The following is a 12,195-nucleotide window of genomic DNA, read 5'->3' on the forward strand; positions in this document are numbered from 1 at the left end:
ATTCCCTGTTGATCGGTCACACCAGCTGTAAGCCCTATATCTTAATCAGGCAAATAGAGTAATCCGTCAAAACAGTTTAACAATAAAACACGTCAGGCAGCCTTCAGCTTAACTACAGGTTGTAAATACGACAATTACAACAACCATAAAATTTGCGAAATGAATCAATCGTCGGAAACCCAAGGTTGATTACCCTTCGTTCCTCTCTCCATCACCCATGGGTCCATTCAATCCTGCTCGTTCGTTCTCATAAATAAACATTTAAAACTGTCGTCCAATCAAAGTAACCGTTATAGTAACGGCACTCAGTAAAGGTAGCATTAATCTAACTTTGCTAACACAACAATTGTATACCGAAATCTTGTTGAATAGACAAATTCGCTCAGGGCGTACGATAAACGCCCAATCAAATTGTCTCATCAATTATTCAAGAGAACGAGCGAGTAGGAATGAATGGAGCCACGGGTGGTGGAGAAAAGTACGAAACCTAATCAACCGTGGATTCCCGACGATCACATGATACGAAATTATTATACTTTCAATTGAATTAGACGAATTAGATTGTTTTATAAACATTTGTTAAAACGTACTATTACCACACGGCGTGTATAAAACCTGCCTTCTGGGTAAGAGTACATAGCAACGGTTGACAATGTATGACGACGGGTAGCAGTACAAAAACTTAACTGCGCAGAATGTTTGCGCGTATGGTCCACCGCTGTTAAATGAATTATTAAAACATTCAGTATAATGAAAATATTACATGTCTTGAAGGGTAACATGTGAAAATTGCACTCCTTGAAAAACCATTGATGACCAAGGCAAATATTCTAGACGGTTGAAACTCCTACAACATTAACGTGATCATACGCAAAACAGAGATAAACACCATACGCAGGTGATGATGGAATATTGCTTCATAAATATGGAAAGTTTAACATGAAAGGTGAAGATAACGAACAGTGATCAATATAATAAATACCATAAGCAATACAAAATACATAGTTAGGCAAACACAGATCCATGGGCAGGCCAGAGGTGGAATCAGGTGCCCAGGAGGAGTAACCATTCCCTGTCGACCGGTCACATCCGCCAAGAGACCTATATCTTTATCAGGTAAACAGAGTTATCCGCAGTCAAAATCAGTATGCCACAAACGGTCTAACAATCAGTATGAAACTCGTCAGACAGTAGTTGGCCCAATGATAGGTTGTATTGGCAAAACGGATCATTATAACGACCATATAATTTGCGAAATGCTGGCTTTAAAGGAAACTGTTGAAATTCCTGTACCATCAACTTGGTTGTCAGTAGCTTGCCTCGATTTAAAAACTGACCATACGCAGAACAAGCTATTGTGTATTGCATCAGTTGAGAAAAATAAACTTCATATGCGGGTGATAATGGAATATTGCTACATAGATATGGGAAGAAGCTGAAATCACCCCGCTTGGCTTGATGTTGAGTTGTTAGTTTGCCATTCATATCTACTTTCAATAAAATATCTAAGTATAAAGCAGAAGTGGACGACTCTGTGGTCTTTAATTTCGAGCTCGCAGGGATATCTTGAATCGACATATAAGTGAAAGTTATTATTGTTAATAGATAAAACGTTGTCGATGTATCGAATTGTTGAATTGAAGGCCACATCAAGAGATTTTTTCTTCTCACGTAGAAATTTCTGAATAAATTCCGCTTCATATGAATATAAAAGCAGCTCAGCTTACAAAGGAGCACAATTCGTGCTCATGAGGATTCCAACAGATTGTTGGAAGACTTGATCACCAAAGACCACGACGATATTGTGAATGAGGAAGGATGACTGATCACTAGATATGAATGGAAACGCTGATGCTATCCCGTTTGTTATAAGTTGAGATGTTAATTTGCTGTTAACATCGATGTTCAATAAAATATCGAAGTACGAAGCAGTTGTGGAAGACTCTGTAGTGCCTTTTATCTCGAGTTCACTGGGATATATCGACGTGATTGTCAATAAATAAAACGTCCTCGACACATATAAATGTCGAGTTGATAGTCTCTTTTTAATAAATTTTGGGGGAATGAAAGAAAAAAACAACTTGTTGATGATTGTCAATGAAGATTGTATGTGTAACAGTTTTTGCATTGTATAATCCATATTGTGTATGACAGGTCTTCATAAATCTCAAAATATTTTGACAATTATGTTTTCCAGAATGTTTTGGGTTATACACGTGGAAACTCATTCCACGGATGGTTGATTGGGGTATTGCTGAGACCCCTGCGCAGTCAGGTATGCACCACACAACTTCGTCATGTGCTCTGGACTGTGAGATGCGAACGACGTGTAAACTATTCCGAATTAACAAATTGACATCCGAATGTGATTTATACGACGGAGGAGGCTATAGAACAGCGACACCAGTACAAGGAAACCAGTTCTATCAGAAGGTGCCGGACAGTGCAAGTAAGATAAATAAGGAGAAAATTCCTCTGATGTACATGTAGAAAGAGATATAGGTAGTGACATACCTATAGATAAGTTTTATATATTTACATTATCAAGCAAGAACACCTATTATGAAAATCACTCCCTGTATTGTTTTTTAAGATATACATAGAATATATAGTGTTTTACTCAAATCTGCTAAACAAAATCAACACAGATACACATGTACGGAACCCGATAGGTGCCAGTGTATAGAATTGATATTCATTTAACTGGAGGCTGCTACTTATCATCTGGTGGTCACCATATAAATTAACTGGCGGTCGCCACTTGATTTATATGGCGGCCGATCTCTCTCTCTCTCTCTCTCTCTCTCTCTCTCTCTCTCTCTCTCTCTCCATTTCTCTCTTCCAAAACTAAAAAGAGGTACTGTTGATATTATGTATCTTAATTATGTTCATTATGTGTTTCCATAGTTTAGTGCAATGCACGCATGCGCAGTTCTATATAAATCTGTTTTCCTGTGAAGTCTGTGTTGTATGCTCGTGTACTAAAGTGTCCGTTCTGGCCGTTATCAACATGGTGGCAGCGGTGCAAAAAGTGTCACAGGATCTGGAACATTTATTTCTTTGAGTTTCCTGAAGAAAAACTGTATGTATGTGTGATTATTTGAAAATAATTACAGTTGTACCACTCCACGTTTGACCGCATTGTGAAAGTATGGCACCCCCTGAGGATAATGAAGTTCCTGCTCAAGCAAATGCATGTGCTTTGATAAATCCTAATTTAAGATTACCACCGGAATTAAACCTTCTCACTGGTAATATAGCGGAGAATTATAAATCATGGAAGCGACAAGTGGAAATTTACCTGATTGCTAGTGGTACGACGAAACTACCGGAGGAAATTCAGACGGCGACGATTATCAATTGTGGAGGTGAGAGACTTCTTAAAATTTATGATCATTTTGAGTGGACACAAGATGAAGATAAAAACAAGCCTGGTGATGTATTTAGCAAGATCGAACAGTACTGTAATCCTCGTAGAAATGAAGTGGCAGAATCGCACAAATTCTGGAGTACCAAGTATGTGGAACCTTTTGACCAGTTTCTTACCGAGTTAAGAATAAAAGCGGCATCATGTAATTTCAAAGAAGAGGATCGAATGATTAGAGACAAGATTGTATTCAGTTGCTCAGGAAAAATGCAACAGCTTCTTCTTAGGGATGATGACTTGGACCTTAAGAAAACAATCAAAATTTGTCAGTCTTATGAACAAGCGAATAGACAAGCAGAAGAAATGAAGAAGGAAAACCAGTCTAGTGTACATAAAGTTAGTGAGCATCAAACTCCAAGAAACAGAAAAAGTACAAACAAGTTCCCTTACAAGAAAACAGCACAAAGTACACCACAAGACAGAGGAGAGAAAATGTGCAAATTTTGTGGAAACAAACATGTCTGGAAGAAAGAATTATGTCCGGCATGGGGAAAAACTTGTAATAAATGTCATGGACGAAATCATTTCAGTGTGAAATGCAAGAAAGTGCACCTGGTAGAGAGAAATCGGTATGACGAGTCATCTGATGAAGATGAACACTGGCTGAATGCTGTGAACTCGCTGAACTGTAATAATAATTCATTAACGGCAGTTATGAATGTGAACAATTGTGACGTACGTTTCCAATTGGACAGTGGTGCACAAACCAATACGATCCAAAAGAAGTATGTTCGAAAGGAACAAGTTCGTCCGTCCTCATCGACTCTGCGCGTGTATGATGCAGCACCTTTGACAACTTTAGGAGAAGTAGACCTGTGTGTTACAAACCCAAAATCTGGAGAAGTGGTGAATGTGACATTTGCAGTTGTAAGCAATAAACTTCAGAGTTTATTAGGACTTGATGTTATAAAGAAAATGAATCTCATCACAGTGAATGGTGAAAAGTTTATCTGGAAGCTGAATACCACATCTAAATCAGAATTAGGTGACCTTGGAGAAGCTACACTTGTAATAGATAGCCAGATCCAACCAAAAACTCTCCCATGTAGAAAACTCCCTCTCGCTATCAAAGACCGTGTGAAAGCAGAACTTGACAGTCTAGTTGACAGAGGAATCCTTATTCCAGTTACAACACCTACAAAATGGGTAAATCAGATGGCAGTAGTACACAAAGCCAATGGCAAATTGAGGATTTGTCTTGATCCACAAGCTTTAAATTCAGCATTATTGCGTGAACACTATAAACTACCTGTACTTGATGATGTGCTACCCAAGCTACAAAATGCAAAGCTGTTTAGCAAGTTAGATGTAAAAGAGGCATACTGGCATGTTAAGTTGGATAATGAATCCAGTTTATTGACAACCATGATCACCCCATTTGGTCGATACAGATGGCAGAGACTCCCATTTGGATTAAAAGTTTCTAGTGAAATTTTTCAGAGAAAGTTGACTGAAGCTCTGGGTGATATTGAAGGTGTTTTTACCATAGCGGACGATATCATTGTTACTGGATGTGGAGATACTATTCCAGAAGCTGAAAGAGACAACAAGGAAAAACTGAAACTCCTGTACTCAAGATGTAATGAAGCAAAGATCATCCTGAATGACGAAAAAAAAGAAATCGGACTCCAAGAAATTACTTTTCATGGGCACAAAGTAACTAGCAATGGAGTGAAAGCAGACGATGGAAAAGTGAAAGCCATTGTCGACATGCCTAGACCAACTGATGTGTCAGGTGTAAGAAGATTTTGTGGTATGGTGCAGTACATGGCCAAATTTATACCGAGCTTGTCCACAACTCTGGAACCACTTAGAAAACTCACACGCAAAGACACTCACTGGAAGTGGACTGACAAGTGTGAAAAGGCATTTACTGATATCAAGATACAGCTAACCTGTACTCCTATTCTAGCCTACTACAATCCTGATCTGGAATTGACTGTACAAACAGACAGCAGTAAAGATGGTCTTGGAGCTGTTCTTTTACAAGGTGGAAAGCCAATTGAATACGCTTCGCGCTCGCTCTCTTCGTCACAACGAAAATGGGCTCAAATCGAGAAAGAGGCCTTATCCATTCTATTCGGACTGGAAAAGTTTGACCAGTACACCTATGGAAGAAAAGTGATTATTGAGAATGACCACAAACCTCTAGAAGTTATTCTGAAAAAGCCCTTATCAGCTGCTCCACGTAGACTACAGGATATCATGATGAAATTGAACAGATACGATATTACTTTCAAGTTCATCAAAGGTGAAGACCTTGTCATTGCAGACGCATTGAGCAGAGCAACAGTAGAAGATCCAGATGATCGCCCACGAATTATGAATGTATGTTTTGATCCAGATATATCAGATGTTCGTCTTGAAGAGATTAGCAAGGCAACAGAAAAGGATCCTGAATTGCAAAGTTTAATTGCATACATCACTACTGGATGGCCAGAGAGAAAGAATTTGGTAGAGGAACCAGTGAAACATTATTATGACTTACGAGATACATTGAGTGTCCATAATGACATTATCGTTAAGGGAGAAGCCATAGTGATTCCGAAATCTCTTAGATCTGATGTTAAGTGTCGACTTCACTCAGCTCACCTTGGCTATGATTCTATGATTCGACGTGCTCGTGGAACAGTATTTTGGCCAAACATGCAAAGTGACATAAAACAGATTGCTGAAAACTGTTATGCCTGTCAGCAGATGAAAGCTAGACCAACAAAAACCATGCTTACTCAACATGATGAAGGAACCACACCCTGGAACAAGATTGGATTGGATTTTTTTCAAGTGAAAAATCATACTTACCTTGTTAGTGTTGATTATTACACAAATTACATTGAAGTTGATCTGATGTCAACAACAACTTCAGTGAAACTGATTAAAACGTTGAAGAAACAATTTTCACATTTCGGAATTCCTTCAATTATTGTCTCGGATGGAGGACCCCAATTTACTTCATATGAATTCAGCAAATTCACCACGGAATGGGGAATACGACATGTTACCTCCTCACCAAACCATCAGAGAGCCAACGGAAAGGCGGAATCGGCTGTAAAAATCATCAAAAACATGATTATTAAATGCGACAAGGAAGGAACAGACCAATTCGAGGCACTCATGGAACAGAGAAATACCCCTCGACAAGATACAGGTCTTAGTCCGTGCGAGATGATGTTTGGAAGACCAACTCGAACAAGACTTCCAAAACTAATACTCTCTAAGACGAGTCGCAATACAAAACGTGAACAACGGAAGAAGTCGGTGAAACGTTACTATAACAAAACGGCTTATGACAAACCTACACTGAAGCAGAACCAAAGTGTTTTCTTTGAAAGGAAAGAAAAGGAAAAATGGATTCTTGGCAAAATTGTTGACTGTCTTCATAACCAGACCTACATAATTCAGTCACAGGATGGAACAACTTATCGCAGAAATCGTCTTCATATTAGACCCACTGAAATTGAAGCAGTAATAAGAGATAAGTCCCCAGTGCGCCTGGAAAACAAGAGGAAACCGTTTCAAAATACACCCCCTGAGAAAACAATGACCAGCCCAGAACCAGCAAATCTTCCAGAAAAGAAAAAGCCAATTGAAACCACAGCTGTAATCGGTTCATCTCGCGAAATAGTGAATGCAAGTGATTGTCCTGTGCAAGAAACATTATCTACAAACAATCCGGAACCAACATTGCGTAGATCTATCCGTGCTCGCAAGGAACCTGTAAAATTAAAAGACTATGTTCGCCATTGATCATGTTGCAGATTGACTGTTTGTTGATTCAATATCTTTAAATGTTAATTTGATTATTTTCTTATGATGAAACATAACAAAAGACAGTCTAATATATTTGAAAAGTTGAATCCAAGAATAAGAAAGTCTTTATTTCTAGTCAAATGCTCTCTTATATTATATGTTTATTTTGCACTAATTTGAAAGCTCTTTAAAGAAAAAGGGATGTTGATATTATGTATCTTAATTATGTTCATTATGTGTTTCCATAGTTTAGTGCAATGCACGCATGCGCAGTTCTATATAAATCTGTTTTCCTGTGAAGTCTGTGTTGTATGCTCGTGTACTAAAGTGTCCGTTCTGGCCGTTATCAACAGGTACAACCCCTGTAATCTCTCTCTCCAATAATTAGTAATATGTATGTGTTATACAATTAAGAGCCTTATTATTTGTCGATTGTGCTGTTAAATTACAAAGTTATGTAAATGTTCATGATATCAAATGTAGACAGATTCCCGCACGAGAAAATCTTAATATGTACTTACATGTAATATACCAACGTATCAGGCACGTAGAACAGGGGGACTGCCCCTTTACGTTTTTGACAACGTTCATTTTCTATTATCTTCACGTATTAAGTTATTTTCACATGCAAAATAAGATACATTGGCGGATTGGCCCTACCCCACTCTTTTTGGTATTACTGATGAATGCATGGTGAAATGTACACGTAATAATGAATGAAATGATTGATCAAAGGACGTACGGAGCCCCCTCCCCAATTTAGGAGTATGAAATTTGAACAAAAGACAAATTTTTAGATTCCTTTTCTGTTTGTCAACCATTCTAAAAGGCAATTTCTCTCCCTACAATTTGAAAAACGATGCTACTATTCTAAATCTTTCAAAAATAATCACTCAACAGTCCCAAGTAAATTATTATTTTAAATTAGCAGCCGTCATGTATAAATCATATGGCGGCCACCAGTTAAATGAATTGACGGGCACCAGATAGATTAAGTGGCGGTCGCTAAGCCTGGAGGTTATAAAACTTTTATCGTATTCATACTCAAACTCGGTCATGTTTATTTTGAGTACAACTCTGAGCAAGCTTCAACCATACCCGAAATATCTTGCGCATATTCAATATACTCCATTTGAGTTTGAGAATGATTTTATAACTTTTATAACCTTCGTGTATTAATACGAGTACAATTTAGAGCACGGAGTTTGAATTTCAGTATGAAAACGTATTCAAAGTTTTCTAACCTCCAGCCTAATAATAAGTGGCGGCCACCAGTTAAATGAATGTTAATTTTATACCCCTGAACCTGTCATCTTTCGTACAGATTTGAAGTTAGAAAAGAATGTCATTGAGTGGTCAAATGCAGTTGATAAACTTTACTTAGTGGAAGTTATAACATTTTACACTGCAAAAGTCTACGGTGATGTAAAGCGATGCATTGGTTATCGTGCTCCCTCACATCGATCTGTGTGGCTGCTTTTTGGATCTTTATTCAATGCAAGTACAGACGCGCTAAAGAACATTTCTGTGCATTTGGTTAGAAACAATATATGTCCATACTTTTATGACAATGCTGGTAGTATGGTAGACTGCTTTTCAATCTGCAAAAGACAAACGAGGATAGATATCTAAAACATATGACTCCTCAGTCTCTTTTATAAGTGTAAAAACAAACATAATCGCAGCATGCTTGACAATGGTGTATGTGGATGTCATTAGAAAGACTAGAAAATGTCCGAAAAGGAACAAAGTTTGAGCGTCAAGATCTGGGGTCTCCTTTGTACACACTGAACAGGAATGAGATGAGTGGGATATCCACACACCACCATCGGCGCAAACCGTGGGTTTATATTGTTTCCATTCCATACCACAGTTTGTGGAATGCAAATTGAAACAATAACCTATGGTTTCCGATGTCTAAACATCACCTTCATCAAGTTAGGAATGAAAAGGTTTGGGGGAATTTTACGTAGATGGCTGTTTATTTATCTATTTTTTTATTTATTTTTTTTTTTTTTTGCGTCCAAACCAAAATATTTCATTTTTATTGATATTTCACCAGTTATGAGTGAAGTACCACATATTTGGACCTGTGCCAAAAGCGCTGACGGACGTAGGAGCGAGGGTTCTTTCAGTTTTCAACGCCTGACGTGCCACAGGACCTCCGTTTTTAAGGATATCCGAAGACTCGTGATTCTCGTTCATAAATGCCGAGGCTTTGGGGAAAGAGAAAATCTATCAATGCTTATATCTTAAGTTTGACGCGGTCATGATACGAGCGGGGATCAAACTCATGACCTCCTGGTTACGAAGCGAACGGGTCTAGCAGTGAGCTACCGCAACCGGTGCATCTTAAACGTGGTGCAGCGTTAATCTTAGAACGTTTAACATAAATAAGTAACACAGGCACTCGATTTAAAATATCTATGAAAAATATCTTCCTGTAAACAAACTAGTGAATAGTTTGTTTGCAGGAAGACATTTTTACTATAATATATATATTGAAACGTCGAGTGTCTGTGGGTAGTGAATGTTCTTGTGCCTAGAGCCCGGCATGAAAAGTGAAAGTCATTGGGCTTTCGGATATGACCTTGAGAACGGACATTCCGTGTCACGGTAGGTGTTACGTCTCTAAATGAGCAGAAAAAATCAAACGGGACGTAAAACAATAAACGACCAAAAACCAAGGTATTGTCTTGCAATTATATTTAAAAAATTGCATGATGTGCACATTAATGCTTCTACTAATCATAAAAATTGCTTTGGTGTATTTCTATATAGTCACATTTACTCCTTTAACAAAGTGTATTACATAGTTTTTGATGATATTTGCTTATAAATGCAAAGACCGATTCACTAAAGTATATTAGGCGTATAAACATTTTTGAGCATATCGTCTGCATCTCGGCCCACAAGAACCGGTGATTTTGTAATAATGATAATAGGGGTCTATGATCTATATCATACCACCCCCTAATAGGATTATTTTTACCTCTTATTAGGGAGTGGTATGGAATAGACTCATACTAGTATTATTAGAAACACAATTACCGGTTGCTGTTTTCAGCCGCGCGTGTGCAGAACAAAAAACAAAGCTTTGTTGCCCATTCTCGTTTCAGACAACATAAGCCGCGTGCACCTCATTCGATGCATAGAGTTTTCTGAAGCTGATCTTACCTCTAATGTGTTTAATATCACCGAATCCAATTGCGGGATTTTTCAACACTTTTTCATTCAGTAATTGTACTTTCAATTTCTCGAAGTGACAACATGCATCTATAGTGACTATACCTACGCTGCGTACAATTAGATAGATTTGAAAAGATATAACTTGTTTAAAGTTTAGATTGTACAACTTTCTTAATAAGTTGATTTTTATGATATTTAATTGAAAATCAATTTAAGAATTTGCATTGCCCACTCTTCTTTTACGTTATGACATCACAGTTTGCTAAATTCTAAATTCATTATTATACTTTAAAATTCGTGAAAATAGTTTTGTTATTCACTTATTACAGAGTACATCACTAATCGAGATGAATGGTTTCCGGAGTATCAAGTATGTGTATGGATTCATATCGAGACTCTAAACCACCAAGAGGCTAACGATCGATGTCAATCGGAAGGCAAAATTATGATGGGAGCGAAAAATAAAACTCAAATTCAAACTTAATTTCAGTAAGTCAAACTACATTGGAACACTGACTACCAACAAGCATCCCCATTGATACTTTCAAATTGTCATATAAGTTTATATTCATATATCTTTGATAAAAAAACCTTTAAATAATGTTAGAATAATGTGTATCAAAATAATCGTGATTAACACACCATTGCATTGCTGTTGATATAGGATAAGTAAAATTACTTTTCGATGTAAATATAAATTGAAACATGCTTTAATTCACCAAAAAATCTAATTTTGTTGTCGAAACACTACAATGTTAATCTATCAACATGCAATTCGTTAGTGTTAGTGTTTATCAGTTTTCATTTTTAAAAAAATCAACTTCCTTTTCAGAATGGATTCACGTGTTCTCCCGACGGGTAGGCTACAGGTTGTATGAGTGGTCTGACGGTTCCCCCATCCCGTCCTCAGGGTGGTGGTGTTCCGGACAACCTTATGAGGACCTCGCATGTCTGGGTGCCGATCTTAACATGGGTCCATGGTGTCCTAATGGGGGACTAGACGATATTGTTTGTACAGCCAAAAGACCTTTCTTCTGTGTCTAGATTGAAAGTCTCTCCAACTTAGATATTTTTAATCAGGGTTAAAGAACACATTCTGTGTTTCTAAACTTTTATATCTTTCAGCAAAATTAATTCTTTTCATGTCTGAAACTACCGTACTTTAAATATGTTTCAATAAATGAAATATTTTGCGTATTTTTTATTTTTATTTTTTTTTTAGTTTAAAAGCAATGAATTTCAAATCTTACAATATGCATATTTACTTCGATATTTTACCTGCCAATTATATGTGACGTCATACCTTGTATATGTGACCTCGGGCGAGAAGGTTTGAAAACAGTTGTTTGCCACTTTATAAACAGATTAGATTTCATCAATGACAAAAACCGTCAATTATCAGGTTAACGGCTTGTATATAACCATTTGCACCGGGGCGGGTTTGACCGGCATACTCCTCCTAGCCACCTGATCCCACCTCTGCTATATCCAGGGGTCCTTGTTTGCCCAACTTGCGAATTGCTGACTTTAAACGAGACTGGTGAAACCCCATCGACTTGTTTGTCAGTAGCTTGCCTCGATTTAAAAACTGACTATACACAGAACAAGTTTTTGCGTATCGAATTAGTTGAGAGATATAAACACCATATGCAGGAGATAATGGTATATTACTCATGGGAAGTTGACGATGGAGAAGCTGAAATCATCCCGTTTGGCATAAAGTTGAATTATTAGTTTGCCGTTCATATCTACTTTCAATGAAATATCTAAGTATGAAGCAGAAGTGGACGACTCTGTGGTATCTTTTATTTCGAGTTCACAAGGATATA

The 12,195-nt window shown here is 37.5% G+C and overlaps 1 protein-coding gene across 1 annotated transcript; it reads left to right on the forward strand.

The window, feature by feature from the left end:
* The first annotated feature begins 2,316 nt into the window (after positions 1-2,316).
* LOC125665673 (uncharacterized protein K02A2.6-like) lies at positions 2,317-12,195 on the forward strand. Its single transcript, XM_056150906.1, has 4 exons — positions 2,317-2,449; positions 3,261-7,115; positions 10,696-10,803; positions 11,199-12,195. The coding sequence occupies exons 1-4, from the start codon at positions 2,317-2,319 to the stop codon at positions 11,408-11,410; spliced, it is 4,308 nt and encodes a 1,435-aa protein (XP_056006881.1). The 3' UTR covers positions 11,411-12,195.

Source organism: Ostrea edulis, chromosome 10 (assembly GCF_947568905.1).
Source record: "Ostrea edulis chromosome 10, xbOstEdul1.1, whole genome shotgun sequence".
In the NCBI taxonomy this organism is placed as follows: domain Eukaryota; kingdom Metazoa; phylum Mollusca; class Bivalvia; order Ostreida; family Ostreidae; genus Ostrea; species Ostrea edulis.